Genomic DNA, 16,673 nt, shown 5'->3' on the forward strand with positions numbered 1-16,673 from the left:
GAGGACAGAAACTCATAGACATCTCTGGGAGATTGCAAATCATTGCCACTCTGTATATGCATGTCGGCCATTCATTTGATTACACCCCCATCACCATCCGGTGCTCGTTTGCCATGTGACCTTTCAGAGTAATTCCAGGTTAGATGTTTGAATCCCATTGTAAAGGGAACTGTGCTCATCAGGTAACAGCTGGTTTTATTTCGGTATTGTGTTACTGGTCCATCGCTGATGACATGTAATGTGTCAATGTCTCTGACATGTTTAGATTTGACATCTTCCAGAACAGGTTTGATGTGTGCCCAGACAGCTCTCTCGTTATGCCTTAAGGATGGTGACAGAGTTGCATAGCTCTGGGATCCTTGTGATGTGTATGCACCTGCAGTATGGATAGTAACTTGTTGACGATTTCCCCCAAAATGAAAGGCCTGGATTTCTGAATTAAGCATGCATCCATAGTTCTCTGAAAAGTCTATGTGTAGGACCATTTCATTTTCAGCAACCCTTTCTTTAATTTCCCTAAATGTTTCAGCCTGGTGTAGCCAGTTGTACTGGTGACTTCCAATTGATTCCAGCTCATGCCTGAACTCCTCAACCAGTTGTACAACAGTGCCACACTTTGTTTTCTTGATCCAGTTCTTGTAGACTTTCTCACCGACAGTCACATCCTCTCTTTGCCATTGTTGCCATCTTGCAGCATCAAGGGGATTGTGTTTGGCTAGCTGAATCTCAACATAACAGAATTTTGTGCATTTCCTGTACATGCATTTTTTGTTTTCAGCATTGCATGTAATGGCTTTGAGCAGCAATAACAAGCTTTGTGTTTGAATTATGCCCCTGTGTGCCATGCTATCAATGAGGAGCCGCATATTTTCATGCTGATAGCAGGCACATGTGTTGCGGTCAGTTGCTTTAGCCTCTGTGATGTAAAAAGGCCTATATCTCACAAACTGTCTGTAAGACATTGAATGTTTCCTACTGGAGTCTTTACAGTAGTCACTGTAGATGTCTCATAGAGATTTCGTGAGAACTCGTCGCTGCTTCTTGATCACAATTGTCTTTCTTTCCAGCCAGAAGTCTAATGTTTTCATCATTTGACAAGAAGGACACAACTTCTTTTCTCTTCTCAGTGGCTGTTTTATTTATTTTTTTCTGATGGCACACAACATTTCTCACTCAGTTGCCTTTTTGCCTTATTTTGAGTTAGTCGCTGCTTTTTTCTTCTTATACGTTTTGTCTTTCGTTCTTCAATTTTGATGCATTCTTTCAGCATTTTATTTTCCATCTATAGTCCTGCTATTTTTCTTTTCATTTTTTTTTTTGTTTGTTTGTTCTTCCATCTTGTTTGTGTGGCCTTTGATGGTGAAGGATTATCTCCTTCCACATTACGGGGTACCACTGGTTGAAGAGAGAACACTTCTTGAGGAGGCTTCACTCTGGAGACTCTGGAGTTGTGTTTAGAATAGCACTGAGTGCCTTTTCTTTTGACCTGCATCTTTTTTTGGATTCTCTCCACTTTTTGCGCCGTTCATTCTGCTTCCTCTTTGGCAGCAAGTTGATATTGAAGGTTTCCACTCTCCCCTCAACTTTCTTTTCATGATACCTGTTTGAAATATTGTAACATTTTCTATTCCAGTGACTATAATTCTTTACAAACACACTTGTGTGTTTCAATTGCATAATTCTACAGTTATAAGCACTCAATTATTCATGTGTTATAAATAAAAAAAACTCATTATAAAATTAGCTTTAAATTTATTAAAACTTAATTTTAACAAGACTAGGTAGGCTGTGCCTTGTACTATGCAACACAGCTAAATATGATTGATGCTCAAACTATATTCATTAAGATGAATGACATTTTTAAATACAATTATTGCATTTTTCAAAGCAACATTTAAACTATTAACTTTCTTCGTCGTTCTCTTAGGATCTCCTCCCTTCTGCGTGGATCCCTGTTAATTTTCTGTCTATACTTTCGTGTTCTCTCTCTCCCAATCATTTTTGGACAGAAAAAATTGAGGGAGAAAAATGAAGGACCACATTTTATACTTAAGTAGTTTGCATGTAAATGTAATCTTCAATAGAGTAAAGCATATTTGGCCTGCTGTCCGATATTGGAGGGCTCGGAGCTCGAGACTCGACTTGAGTCCTGATTACACCAATCCCCCCCCCCAGACTTTACTTACTTAGATGAATAGTGAATATTTGAAAATAGATGGAGATGGGGAGGAGGCGGGATGCCAAGAAAATCTGTCATGGGAAGCAGGTAAGCTGCGGCTTATATACTCCTGCTCGTGGGCTGTGATTTGTCAGATTAAAATTGGCATGCTTCTCCCGAACCTCTGTTAATTAACTTTTATAACTATTTACTTTCATGACACTGAATAGCAGTATCATCATACATCATATCATCACTATAACAGTACAAATGTTCTGCAAAAACAGCAGAAAGTAGTTTAATTATTGCAATTAAAACACTGAAAATGGTCAAAAAAAGAATAAAAATTAAACAAATTTTATTTAATTATTTAAAATGCTTCTTTAATAGACCTTGTCCTCTTGTGTGACATGTTTGTCCTCTGGTCTGACAGTACAGCTGTCACACCAGAGGACATTTTCTGTCACATCAAAGGATGTTTCAGCCTTTTGTGTGAGTTAATGACCTTGCTATTCTTAGCTAACATGTCATTAGCAGTTAGCAGGACACATTTGGACAATTTTCCATAATTATGCAGTTTAAAATAGTTTAAAACACTTTTAGAGCTTTGAAACAAGTTAAATATTTGAACAATTTAGAGACAAAAACTTACCATGTGCACATGTTCTGGCCTTCACAGGGGGCTTCAGAAACATGACCTTGACTGGGGTTATAGAAACTAAATAAAATCGTCCGTGGAATTGCCCGATTTAAAATGAGGATATGGTGTCACACCAGAGGACGTGGTTTTCAGTGACAAAATGTATCAACTTCCTACACTTTTAGATATATATGGATGAAAAAAACGAATTGCCATTTACTAAAATAGACACTTGTAAAGTTATGCCAGTGGTATTTATCAAAATTTTTATGCTTTTCTTTTTAATTTATAAAAGTTAAAATTTATTGAACCTTGCTTGAGACAGTCACACCATAAGACAATTTTGAGATTTGGCTCAAAAAATAAAAAAATCTAATGACAATGCAGTTTGTTTAATAACAGGTTGATGTAAAGCAAAGAAATGTTTAATAATTTAATGCATTTTTAAATGATGACAATACTATTTATTAATTTTTATCTTGTGTGACAGCGAAAATGCTATGTCATGTCAACAACCCATTTCCAGATTGGGAATGTATATTTCCAACAGCCTGTTGGTGGAAAAGGGAGTGACAGCATACAACATAACTGTCAAACTTTACTGCTAAACGTAACTAATTCTAGCTTTCCCTCACAGCTGTTTTAATTGGGTCAGTTAGAGGTGTGGAGTGTTATGATAACTCATTAATGGCTGTTTCATCACTAATTAACAAGCACATAATTGAAGGAGCTCTCTGGACCTTTCATGTCCCTTAATGGTTATCAGTGGCACACACGCACATATACACCCTACAGTTCTACTTTGTGAACAACTCCTCAATAATTGCTTTCCCTTGTCATAAACTCTCATAAAACCTCTTTTAACCTTTCTGAAAACTTCTGAAGCATTTTATATTTTAATGTAATTTTAAGTAGAAACTGGATTAAATTCCTGTGTGGTTTCATCTTGAAAATAGCCTCACTGGTGGTTTTTTTTAGAAAGCAGAGATGAAACAAGAATAAAGAGACTTTGTGTCTTTAGTTTCATTGAAGAGAATTCATCTCTGACTTTGTCTTCTCTGACACATCTCGACAGCTCTCTGCAATTATAATTTATTTGATAGATTTAATTTTTTTGATGTGCTTTCTTCAGCTTTAGGGTTTTCTTTTTATTGTTTGGTTGTCTTTCAGTACTATAAAAATATCACTCCTCCCCTGAGGTCACAGATCACAGCTAATAGTATCCAGAAATCTGCATCAGACTTCAGTGTGTTCCCTTTTATTTTTCGTTGTGACCATATAAATGCCAAATCAAGCTGTTGCCTTTGAGGCCTATGCCTCTTTAAGTGGATTCTGGGGGGCAATTTCTTGAGGTGTTTGCTGTGGCCATAGTGTTCATCAATCTGTCTGTAACAAAATCCTAACCTTTTTTTTTTTGGAGCTGAAATGTCTTCTATTAGTTTTTAGAGTCTGGGTTACTTAGCATGTACTGAATATTGGTTTTTTATAGGGCTGTCACTATTGATTATTTTGGTAATCAAGTAATCAAGCTGTTATTCTGAAGATTAATCATGTAATTGGAAAAATGATTGAATAACTCAGATTGCATAAAGTTGTCGAGGAGAAGTCATGTTTGGCTAAAATGCATTCATTAGTCTAAGTTTTGATGTATTTTACGATTGAATAACAACAACAAAACAATTGTGCAAACAATATCTAAAGCCAACAGACACCTAAAGCAGATCTATAATATAAAAAGTGTATATAATTAAAGCTGACAGAGATTGGCTTCTCCAGTTGTGCTCAACTTTTTTTTAAATGCAAGATCTACTTTTTTCTTTAACCAGTTCAACATGATCTACCCATTTTAGTTTAGAACTCAAATATGGGGAAATAGGGGGTGGGTGAAAATATTGTTTTTTCCGATTAATCGTGATCTTCATTTGAACGATCTCAATATCGATTCTTAAATCCCAAGATCAATCTTTCACTCAATGCACAACCCTCTACTATAATGAGAGAAAATCACTCGCATTTGCAACCAAATTTCACGCTATGCGACTACAGTGAAAATATTTGGCAGCTGGCTGGTAAATGTTTACATTTCACTCACCAGTAATTGTGTAGTTTAGTGTTCAGCAGCGAGATCCTTTCACTGCGTGTTGAGAATAAAAGTTTTTCTGTGTAATGTGTGTCCAAGACGAGATCCACGCAACCCATTTGTCATTAAACACTGTCTCTTTTAATACTCTTCTTTACAGCCAGTTGTTGATCAAAAACAACTACAAAAAAACATTTAATTCTAATCATGCATCGCACAGATGATGTAAAGCCATTTGAGTCCTCTCTAGTTAACGTGCTAATTTAAAGGTGCTGTTTACAGAAATGCAGTTTAAAGAGACAGTACCGGTTTTTAGCACTTGTTCAACAAATCAGTGTAAATACTTGTAAATAGTACATATTATGCAATTTAACAATAAATATGTAACAAAAATAATATATGAAATATAATATCTTATTTATTGATTGAATACATTTATTTGTTCATTTTTGAAAAGCCAAAATGTGACCAAAATGATGAAAAATTAATAAAATATTATTAGTAAAATTAATATTTTCCTAATGTACCTAGTTAAAAGGTCCCCTGTATAATTAACAACATTAGCTGAGAGATAATTTATTTTATATGTAACAAAAGGGACATTATAGCTGAAATAAACCCATATGAATCAATATTGAATCAATTCGAAATCGGAATTTAATCGAATCGAGAGCTTGTGAATTGGAATCGAACTGAATCAGGAAATCTGTATCAATAATATGGGGAAACACGCCATGGAAATAAATTATTTTATCTTTTCAGAAACTTCTTATTTATTGAGGATGAGTTATATACATGGTTAAACTATTTTATAGATATAAATGCCATTTTTTTGTATTTTTTTATCACTTGTATAGTCTGGGACTTAGCGCTGGTGTTTAATGTGCTTTTCGGTCCCCTGTTTGAGCCATTAGATGCAATAAGCTTGTGCATACTCTCTATTAAGACTATACTGCTGCTCGCTTTGGCTTCAGCTAAACATGTTGGGGATCTTCAGGCCCTGTTGGTTAAAGACTCTTGTTTAGAATTTGGACCTAAACAAGAGTCTTCAGCCTAGAGAAGGTTATGTGCATAATCTGAGATAAAGAAGCACAATTTATGAGACCAGTGTTGTCAGATTTTACTGCTGATTTGAAATATTTTCTTTGATCATAATCTTAACCAACCATTTTGGAAATTTTGGTCTTTCCCCATTCAAGTAGATAGGAGCTGCACTTGAATACCGCTTGTTTACATGGAAAAATAGCTGCCCAGCTTGCTCAAGATCATTCCAAAGATGGCCTCCGAATGAACTGACTTTGGTGTTTCTCACTAGGACAGTTTATTTTGAATGAGAGGAGCAAATGTTCATGGAATTTACGAAGAAATCTGAGTGGAACTAGACCACTATGCGGGTCAGTGGTACAAGGATCTGCCACTGACTTGGCAACATCTGCATAACAGACGAAGCACTACAAATAATGTTCAGTGAAAAGTTAAGTGAAGATCGCAATGTACATATGTATTTTTTATCAGATGTTATAAATGAAAAACAGGAATTTGCTGCGGGGGCAAATTTTTAATTTCGGAGGCATTTTTGTCAATTTAGTGCCATTTTTGCCCATTTTGATGATTCCAACCTGAAATCCATAGATCGTACTCACAGCTCGCCAGTGGAGGGAATTACCGGAGACCGGAAATTACACGTGGGAGGAATACGTGAAGCTAATATTAGAAACTCGCACTTCAGAGGATCCTCCTCTCTCAATCCCGATCCCGGCTTCCGAGCCTTCCATGTCTGAGTCTGCTACACGCCATGTCACAGCCACGTCTGAGTCTGCTTCACGCCATGTCACAGTCAAGTCTGAGTCTGCTCCATGCCATATAACAGTCAAGTCTGAGTCTGCTCCACGCCATGTCACAGCCAAGCCTTCCGCGACTCCTTGCTCAAAGCCTCCCGCGGCCCCTGTCTCGAAGCCTTCCACGGCCCCTGTCTCCAAGTTGAATGATTCGCCACTGATGTCGGTGCATAAGGCCATGAAGACCCTTCCTCACAAATTGTCAGTGCCCACGCCTGCCACGGCCAACGAGCCAGCACCCATGCCTGCCATGCCAACGAGCCCACGCCTGCCACGGTCAATGAGCCCATGCCTGCCACGGCCAATGAGCCCACGCCTGCCACGGCCAATGAGCCAATGCCCATGGCTGCCATGGCCAATGAACCAATGCCCACACTTGCGACGGCCAATGAGCAAACGAGTCAATGCCCACGCCTGCCACGGGCAACGAACTGGAAGCCTCACCCATCCCAGAGACAACATTGCCAGCCTCGTCTGTCCCAGAGCCAGCGTTGCCAACTTCGGCCATCCAGAGGAGGAGGAGGGGAAGAAAGGCTTCTATTTTCAAGTCTCTGTCCATGTTCGCGACCACGGAGGTCGTTTCCAAGTCTCTTCCCATGTTCACGACCACGGAGGTCGTTTCCAAGTCTCTGCCCATGTTTATGACCACAGAGGTCGTTCCCGAGTCTCTGCCCATGCCCACGACCACAGAGGTCGTCCCCGAGTCTCTGCCAGTGTTCACGACCACAGAGGTCGTCCCCGAGTCTCTGCCAGTTTTCACGACCACAGAGGTCGTTCCCAAGTCTCTGCCCATGTTCATGACCTCAGAGGTCGTTCCCGAGACTCTGCTTTATATGGCTTCACCCCTCGAGCCTCCCACGGCTCTGCCCCTCGAGCCTCCCATGGCTCCACCTTCCATGGCTTCACCCCTCGAGCCTCCCATGGCTCTGCCTGCCACAGCTTCACCCCACGAGCCTCCCACAGCTCCTTCTGCCATGGCTTCGCCCCTTGAGCCCCCTACGGCTCCGCCCTCAGAGTCTTCCACGGCTCCAGTCTCTAGTCTGTGGCTGCCTTCCAGGTCTCCTGACCCTATCTCAACCCTGTGGTCGCCACCCAGACCTCCTGACCTTGTTTTAGCCCTGTGGCTGCCAACCAGGCCTCCTGATCCAGTCCCGACCCTGAGGTGGTCTCCTGGCCCTCCTGGCCATCCACCTGATCTGCTCTGGTCTCCTGGCTGTCTGCCTGATCTTCTCTGGTTTCCTGGCTGTCCGCCTGATCTGCTCTGGTCTCCTGGGTCCCCTGGCCATCCGCCTGATCTGCTCTGGTCTTCTGGGTCTCTTGGCCATCCACCTGATCTGCTCTGGTCTCCTGGGTCTCCTGGCCATCCACCTGATCTGCTCTGGTCTCCTGGGTCTCCTGGCTGTCCGCCTGATCTACTCTGGTCTCCTTGGTCTCATGGCCATCTGCCTGATCTGCTCTGGTCTTCTGGGTCTCCTGGCCGTCCGCCTGATCTGCTCTGGTCCCCTTGGTCTCATGGCCATCCGCATGATCTGCCCTGGTCTCCTTGGTCTCATGGCTGTCCGCCTGATCTGCTCTGGTCTCCTGGGTCTCTTGGCCATCCACCTGATCTGCTCTGGTCTCCTGGATCCCCTGGCCATCCGCCTGATCTGCTCTGGTCTCCTGGGTCTCCTGGCCATCCACCTGATCTGCTCTGGTCTCCTGGCCATCCACCTGATCTGCTCTGGTCTCCTGGGTCTCCTGGCCATCCGCCTGATCTGCTCTGGTCTCCTGGGTCTCTTGGCCATCCACCTGATCTGCTCTGGTCTCCTGGATCCCCTGGCCATCCGCCTGATCTGCTCTGGTCTCCTGGGTCTCCTGGCCATCCACCTGATCTGCTCTGGTCTCCTGGCCATCCACCTGATCTGCTCTGGTCTCCTGGGTCTCCTGGCCATCCGCCTGATCTGCTCTGGTCTTCTGGGTCTCCTGGCTGTCCGCCTGATCTGCCCTGGTCTCCTTGGTCTCATGGCTGTCCGCCTGATCTGATCTGGTCTCCTGGGTCCCCTGGTCATCCACCTGATCTGCTTTGGTTTCCTTGGTCTCTCAGCTGTCCGCCTGAGCTGCTCTGGTCTCCTGGATCTTCTGGATCTCCTGGCCATCCACCTGATCTGCTCTGGTCTCCTTAGTCTCTCGGCCGTCCGCCTGAGCTGCTCTGGTCTCCTTGGTCTCCCTGCCTTCCACCTAATCTGCTCTGGCCTCTTTGGTCTCCAGCTCCATCTTGGCCCTGCCTCCCTTACCAGCCTCCCTTGGGTGTCAGGAGCCGCCCATTGTGGGGGGATGGGGGGGGGGGGGTTATGTCATGATTCACTGTTGCTTTGCCTTGTGTTTTGCCTCTGTCATCTGTTTCCCCTGGACTACACTTCCCATAATTCCCTGCCCTCATCACTGCCAGCTGTTCCATATTGTTCTCACCTATGTTTCATTTCCTCATTTACCCCTGTGTATATAATGCCTTGATTTCTACCCAGTCTTTGTGAGTTGTTGTGTTTTTATCTCCTGTTCATATGTACCAGTTCCCATCGTGGATGTTTTGTTTGTTTTATTTCCTAGTTCTTAGTTCAGCTTTGATTCAGAGTTTTCCATGTTATTTTTGTACTTTATTTCTTTATTAAACTTCTTTAGCCGCACCTAGATCCTGCTCTTGTGACTTCCTTCAAATCATTACAGGGACATTAAAAGTGATGTGATTTTTTTGGACTGCAACAAAGAAAGCAGTTCATGGGTCTCTTTCTTTCTATCTGTCTGCTTGTACATCTGTCTGGCTGTCTGAGTGTAAGAGTGTGTGTGTTTGCTCTCTACCTCCCCATGACCAATGGGAATTTGCAGCTTGTCACTCAGGAAATAGAGGGGAAGGGGCAAGCATGGCACCTGATCCCTCTCTTCTCTCACACACACTTGCACACACACAGTTGCCTCAGACACACTCCACTTGCCATCACTGCACTTTAAACCTCTGGGGTCGACGGACGCGCCAGCGTGTCCTGCCGGATTTCTTCCTCATAACAGCGGAAACAACTTAAAATACTCCATCATTTTTGGGCATACAGATAAGTGTAAGACAACATTAGAGACTATAAAGGGTCTACTTTTATTTGTGTACACTCACAATAACAACAAAACCTTGTGCTTTTGTAAAATAAAGACAATAAATAGGGTGCGCTTTCAGCCGTCTCTGTCTCCGTGAGCATCTTTCTGAAACATGTCACAAAAATGAACTGAAACTCCGCGAATACTTATCAGACAAACATGAAACATATGTCTAAAGAAAGCTTAAAATGTCTACTTTTAAATAAAACAATTCAAATTTAAAACAAATATTCTCCTGCAATGTAATCTGCATGAAACAAAGTGATGTACAGTTTCTCCTGGCTCAGCTAATTATTCCTAATGTGATCACACCCATCAGCAGAGCATGCTATTCATACGGTAATGTGCTGAGGCGATCAATGCAAGTGGTTTTCTGCACATTTGGAAGATGGCCCGCTACACAGGTGATGAAGAGTTCACATTTTCCTCAGAAGAAGAGTGGGAATCCGACGAGGAACGTTTGCATTTTGAAGAGTGACTTGATCCTGCCGAGGATACAATTTTGGATGTGTAAGTCATTTAGTTTTACTTACATATTAGTTGACATGCTATTTTATATAAACATGGACATATTTTACTAGTTGGACTATTTCCAGACTTGCCAGCCAGGATTCAGAGTATTGAAATTTGAAATGTTGTTTTGGCTAAAGTAGGTATTTAATTGTATCCTGTATGTATAAATATGATATATGATATAAAAATAATATGCATGTTTAGATTATATTTTAGCTAGTGTTTATGCTGCCTCATTATCATCAATGAAGCTTGTGCTTGCAAATATCTGTTTGGGTGTAAATGTGTCAAATGTGCTGTAAATATGCCCATATTAGAAAATCAGCATATTAGAATGATTTCTGAAGGATCATGTGACACTGAAGACTGCAGTAATGATGCTGAAAATTCAGCTTTGATCACAGGAATAAATTGCATTTTACAATATATTCAAATAGAAAAGTTATTTTAAATTGTAAAAATATTTCACAATATCACTGTTTTTGCTGTATTTTGGATCAAATAAATGCAGCCTTGGTGAGCAGAATAGACATTAAAAAATCTTACAGATCTGAAAACTTTTAAATGGTAGTGTAGGTCTAAAGTAAAGTCTTTATGTAAAGAAAATGTGTAATCAGATTACTTCTTTTAACTTAAACTTGATTTTGTGGATAAGCTACAAACAAAACATTCAATCATTAAGTCTCCTCACATTCATTCTCTCTCAGAGGAGGGGTCTTTGTCTCCTCAGGTGTGAATCACATCAATATTCATGATCATCCACGCCTCCTCACATATGGCCTTTCTAACACTAAAAGTGTCTTACAAACGTTAAATGACTATATTGTTTTGTATGAATGATCAGGATAGTTTTCACATCATTTATGTAGCAAAAACTCTAGGCTACAAGATCCAGTTCTCAAAAGTCTTGTGAACAAATGTTTAGTATGTGTTATATGGCCTTATTTCAGTGACTTAAAATTTGTGTTTTTTCAAAAACCATGCAAAAAACGTTATTTTCTCAAAAATACAAACGTGTACATACATATTATTGTAGCCCAGTTTGTGCTGAATACAGTGTTATCAGACTTTAGCCATTAATATGTTTTTAAGCAACTGAAAAAAGCACAAATGTCAAGGCATGTCAAAACTTTTCCAGGGCCCAAAACACCCTCAGACCCCAGAGGGTTAAAACATACAGCCACAAAATTGAAAAATCCCCATGAAAGGTAAACTTGTCCTAGCATACATCTGACACACATACACACATTGTGTGAATTGCCCCCTTTGCAAGTGAAATGATTTGACATGTACAGTATTTTTACAGAATTGTTAAAATATATCTTAACTTCTCACTCTTTCTCTCCAGTTCTGAGCTATGTCTGTGGGGGCAATATGTACAGTACATCCCTATGTGTGTGTTTTCACGCATGTGTGTATGTGTGTATTTTATTTGTGTTTGTGTGTGTGTGCACAATACCCTCAGCAAAATGCTGCACTAACACCTCTCACTCTTTCTCCCCCCATTTTCAGCTTTTTTATATGACCTTGCTAAATCACATCGCCTCTGGTGTAGAGACAATGTAAATTAAAGGAAATTCTTCCACTCACAGAAATAAACTAAACCAATTTTACTGTGAGCACAAGCTCAATTGTTAACCTATTTCATACATTTTAAAATATACGTATTTGAGTTGTGCTTGAAAAAAAAAAAAAAAATATATATAGGTATTTGAAATGACATTTGATCTCATTCAGATTCTGGGTTGGTTAGCATGCACCAGGGGTGGACGGTATGACCACAATCTTGTATTATAGTATGAGCAATTATATATCACTTAACTGAACAGAACAGTATACAGTATATCATAATATAGTTATTTTTGCTGTAAATACAATGAAATGTTAATTACATTTTAACTGTGAATTGAATTGTAACGGTTGTAAAAGTAACCATGGCACAATGCTTATTTTGGATAATCCAGTGAATTAAATACTTCACAAATAAAAGGTACCTACCCTCATTTGGTTATTTTTCTCATTTTATTTGAACTTTATTGATGCAGACTCTTAAATGATAATCCTGGCATCAGTGCAAAAACAGTTTCACATTATGTAACACTAAAACCAAAAAAAGAAAAGAAAAAAAGAAAGCAGCTTAAAAACTTACATTATAAAACAGTCCCGACTCTAAATTCTGCTTGGATGAGCAACATTCGAAGCTGATGTGCACACACCTGTGACTGCACACTAGTTGAATTTTATATACTTTTTGCTTGGTTAACTAAACTGCAATTCGCATTGGGCCTACCAACACCCCTTAATAAAAAGGATGTTCTGCCTCATCTTGATTTTTTGGGACATATCTTCTGTTTTTTAGTATTTTTCCATTACACTATGTTTATTCATTGTTTACACATGTAAATAACCTAAAGTAGTTCTGCTTACTGATAGCCACATGGATACGTTTACCATGATATTAACGTTCTAGTAAAATCTCAACTGGCTGACACATTTCTAACTTTGCAAAATATACAGTATATCATCATACTGGCCAGCTCTTGCATGCAGCATTGGTTTCAATATCAATAATTTCAATTATTATGAGGAAAAAAACAAACTATGTTGCCTCTGGAGAAAGAACTGTACAAAGAAATTGGTTCCCTCCTCTTTTGTTAAACTGATAAATAGTAGACTGTGACAGAAGGTTATTGGGGAGCGAGAGGGGTAAGTTGGATTTGGACATATCACTGGCTTGAACCTGTGTCACCAGCATGAGAAAACAGCTCATTGTGTCTGGACCATGTGTGCTGATAGCTGCACCATGGCTCTGACTTTTAAACATATTTCAAATGGTTTTCCTTTCTTTCTGTTAGACCTTGTTGGAGACAACCACCAATCTGTTGAACTCTGATCTTCACTGGTCTCTGTCACACCTGCGAAAGGCAGTCAGTAGAGGACTCCACCCACGACAGGATCACTGCAACATCTGCTTACAGCAGTACAAGAGACGACAGGAGAGTGAGGAGGAGATTATTATCTTCAGTTACACACAGACACACACATATACATTCTCTGCACTCTGCAGGAAGTCAGTCTAATACTTTTATTTGATACCACAAAGAAAACTGTTACAGTGCACACTCTGGCCAGTGTGGGATCAAAATTAATGCTCTCCAAGCACAAAATATGAGTAATATTTGGCTTTGACAAGAAAATAAAATGGAGTTTTTAAATAGCCTATTTAAAAAAAAGAAAGAAAAAGGGATAGTTCTGGTCCTGGATGCTGATTGGTCAATAGCCATGCTTTGTTCATGATAAAGCACAGCTATGACCTGTTCACCAAGCTTCTATTTGTATCACTGCACAACACCCATAGCTGACAGTTATTGTTGTTCTCTAGCAATGTCCTATTTATCGTTTACTGTCAGGCACTATCCACCTTTTTCCTGAAAGTGCAAGCGTTCCATGATTCATAACAGATGCCTGTTTTCGCTCTCCGATCTTCTGTGATTTCACTCGCAACGGCAAATGTTCTTAGTGGATCAAGGCCGGCTCAGCCTCTGTTGGCACCCTAGGTGAGATTTTAGATTTTAGATTGGCATTTTGGTAGTTTTTACATTGCTTCTTTTGGGGACCAGGACCAGAAAACGGCAATTAGAATCATCATGGTGCCGCTCAGTGGTTAGTCAGGAAAACTGTGGATATCTTCTAATGGAAGGGTGGCATTTAAAGGTGCTGTAAGTGATTTTTAATTATATGACATGCAGAAAACATTCCTATTACCTGTCAGAAATCACTGAAAGAGGTGCCATGAAATATCACACCATAAAGTTGAACTTTTCTTAACTTTGTTGTGTCGTCGGAAGATGCAATTCTCTCATTGAAAGTTAATTAGATCCATTTGTTGTGATTTTTATATGTTTGTATGTGTCTTGTAAATGTATAAAAAGCAATAATTAAAAAAAAAAAGAAAATGAATGAGATTGTGGGCTCTATTTTCGTGAGCACGCTAGTGGCAGCATAACGACCGTGTGCTATGTCTTATAAAATTTTTGTGAGAGCCCTAATTCTATGCTGAATTTTCGTGTCAGCTTAAAGAACAAGTGGGTGTGGGTGGGAGTGTTTGCACTATCTGTGGGTGTATGCGTGCAAATTGTGGGTGAATTGTATGTTAATGAATTGGCCATGCCCACTGACTTTGCATGTATGACATTTTGTATAGCGCTGCGCTTAATGCATAGCACTCTTTAAATAGGTCCAAATCCAATTTTTTGTGTATCCGATCAGAATCCGATCTTCATGACTGACTGTTCGCACTGTGTATCAAGTCAAGTAATTTTCGAGTTAACGTATTTGTAAAAATCTTATTTCATGTGATTTGGCTATGTTCAGACATATCCTATTGGAATTCGATCATATTTAGCAAGTCTGAATGGCAAAAAAATCTTATGAAATATGATTTTTACAAATTTGTTTCAAGCTCCAAACAACAATATGCAACAAGCAGCAATATGTGGTTTGAAATACTATTAAAATCACATTTCTGTAAATCTTTTTCAGTCTGACTGCTCTGATCAGACCTCAAATGGCTTTTTGCCGTATGTCACCTTTTCACGCTATGTAAAGGCACTTTATGTAAAGGCACTTTATATGTCACACATTATTGCAGGAAATGCTGGCTGTGGTGGTGGAAATAAGTTTTGTGGTGGCATAGTGTAGGTCCAGCTGAGAATTTTATGAATGGAATCTTCCCACACACATTCTAAAGTTTGACACAAAGGTGGCTACCACACAAGTCCACCAGTCACTGCTAGTCTGTCTGGACCACACACCACTTTGAACTATGATACCGGCGGAGATGGCAGCATGCAATAAACGGGCGCATGCCAGCTTCCTCCGTCTCAGCCACTGCCTCGAAAGGCATAGTTCCAGCGTCACAGCTACACATTGCCATGTTATAAGCTAAAATCTCTATTTCATTCCCCTCCATGTTGTTTTTTTTGTTTTGTTTATTTGTTTGTTTGTTTTTTTTTTGTTTTTTTTTTGCATACTGACACAAAGTCATTGCTATAGCAACCAATGCAGATGTGCCAGAAAATGGAGATAGCCACAGTACACACAAATCAGATCTGCACTGTTACGGACAGTCAATCAAGAAGATCGGATTCCGTTCGGATACACAAAAAATTTAATTTGGACTGACAGTCTGAACATAGCTTTTTTGCCATTTAGACTTGCTAAACATGTTTGGATTGTAATCAGATATGAACAAAAATTTTATTTGGACCGACAGTCTGAACATAGGCTTTGTCGCTGCGTGTCACTGGTGGTGTGAACGGGGCTTCAGTTGTCTCACATGTTGCTTGCTAACAAGTGGTTGTAACAACTACCATAATTCTGAACTCTTTTTCTCGTGTAGCTGTGGTCACCTGTACCACTGCCAGTGTCTACAGCATAAAGAGGTGGGAGTTTTGAGTGAGAGGCTTAACTTATGGAGCTGTTACAAATGCACATCCAGTCAGGGTTCATGGCCAGCGGACAAATCCAGCATAGAGAGCTCACGATCACGCTCCATGTCTCTGGCACAGGTCAGTCAATCAAATATTTTACTCACTGTGCTCAGCTACAGTTTATAATGCATTCATTATGGTTTGCAACATGCAGATTTGTATACAGTAACTGTTTTTCCTTCCATTGTCCTTCATTTCCATCTGAATAGGGTTATTCAAAATTCAGAATTTAAGGATTGGCTCCCTTTTAATTCATGAGTTGAAATTTGAATTGAATTTGTCATACCCCACCGTATATTGTATTGAAATTTCAATTGGAACAGCAGGTAGAGGAATTTAATATATGGCAACACAACAACAAAATGGTCCTGAACAGATACATGCTTAGGTGTTCTGTTTAAGGTTTCTATCTTGTAAGCTTGCTTCATGTTGTACGGTTCCACTTTGAAGACTTTGAGGTAAATTAGAGTGGTACACTTTACAATAAGGTTCATTTGTTAACATTAGTTAACATCATTAGTTGAACTAACAATGAACAATGCTTTTACAGTACCTGCATTTATGTATAAAATTGTCTTAAAATCTGGTTTGATCTTCATCTAAGTTACAAAAATGAACAAACACAATTTGTTTGAACTAATAACATACAAATTATTGTATTGCTCTTTTACATACTTAATACATCATTCAAACATTCACAATGTAGGTTAGAAAAAGTTATGTGAACCCCTGGGCTAATGACGTCAACAAAAGCTAATTAGATTCAGGAGTTGGCAAACCTGGCATCCAATTAATGAAATGAGATTGGAGATGTGGGTAAGAGCTACTT

General features: G+C 39.9%; 2 protein-coding genes across 2 annotated transcripts in view; both read left to right on the plus strand.

The window, feature by feature from the left end:
* Window positions 1–16,673, plus strand: part of LOC127444918 (uncharacterized) — a 239,234-nt gene that overhangs the window by 139,641 nt on the left and 82,920 nt on the right. The window lies entirely within an intron of this gene.
* The window catches only part of LOC127444745 (vacuolar protein sorting-associated protein 8 homolog), a 151,736-nt gene that overhangs the window by 93,349 nt on the left and 41,714 nt on the right, over window positions 1–16,673 (plus strand). The window contains exons 7-8 of the mRNA XM_051704307.1: window positions 13,208–13,352; window positions 15,754–15,922. Of these exons, the coding sequence (XP_051560267.1) occupies window positions 13,208–13,352; window positions 15,754–15,809 (201 nt within the window). The 3' untranslated portion in view covers window positions 15,810–15,922. The remainder of the gene's footprint in view (window positions 1–13,207; window positions 13,353–15,753; window positions 15,923–16,673) is intronic.

The sequence above is a fragment of the Myxocyprinus asiaticus genome, chromosome 8, assembly GCF_019703515.2.
Source record: "Myxocyprinus asiaticus isolate MX2 ecotype Aquarium Trade chromosome 8, UBuf_Myxa_2, whole genome shotgun sequence".
Lineage (NCBI taxonomy): Eukaryota > Metazoa > Chordata > Actinopteri > Cypriniformes > Catostomidae > Myxocyprinus > Myxocyprinus asiaticus.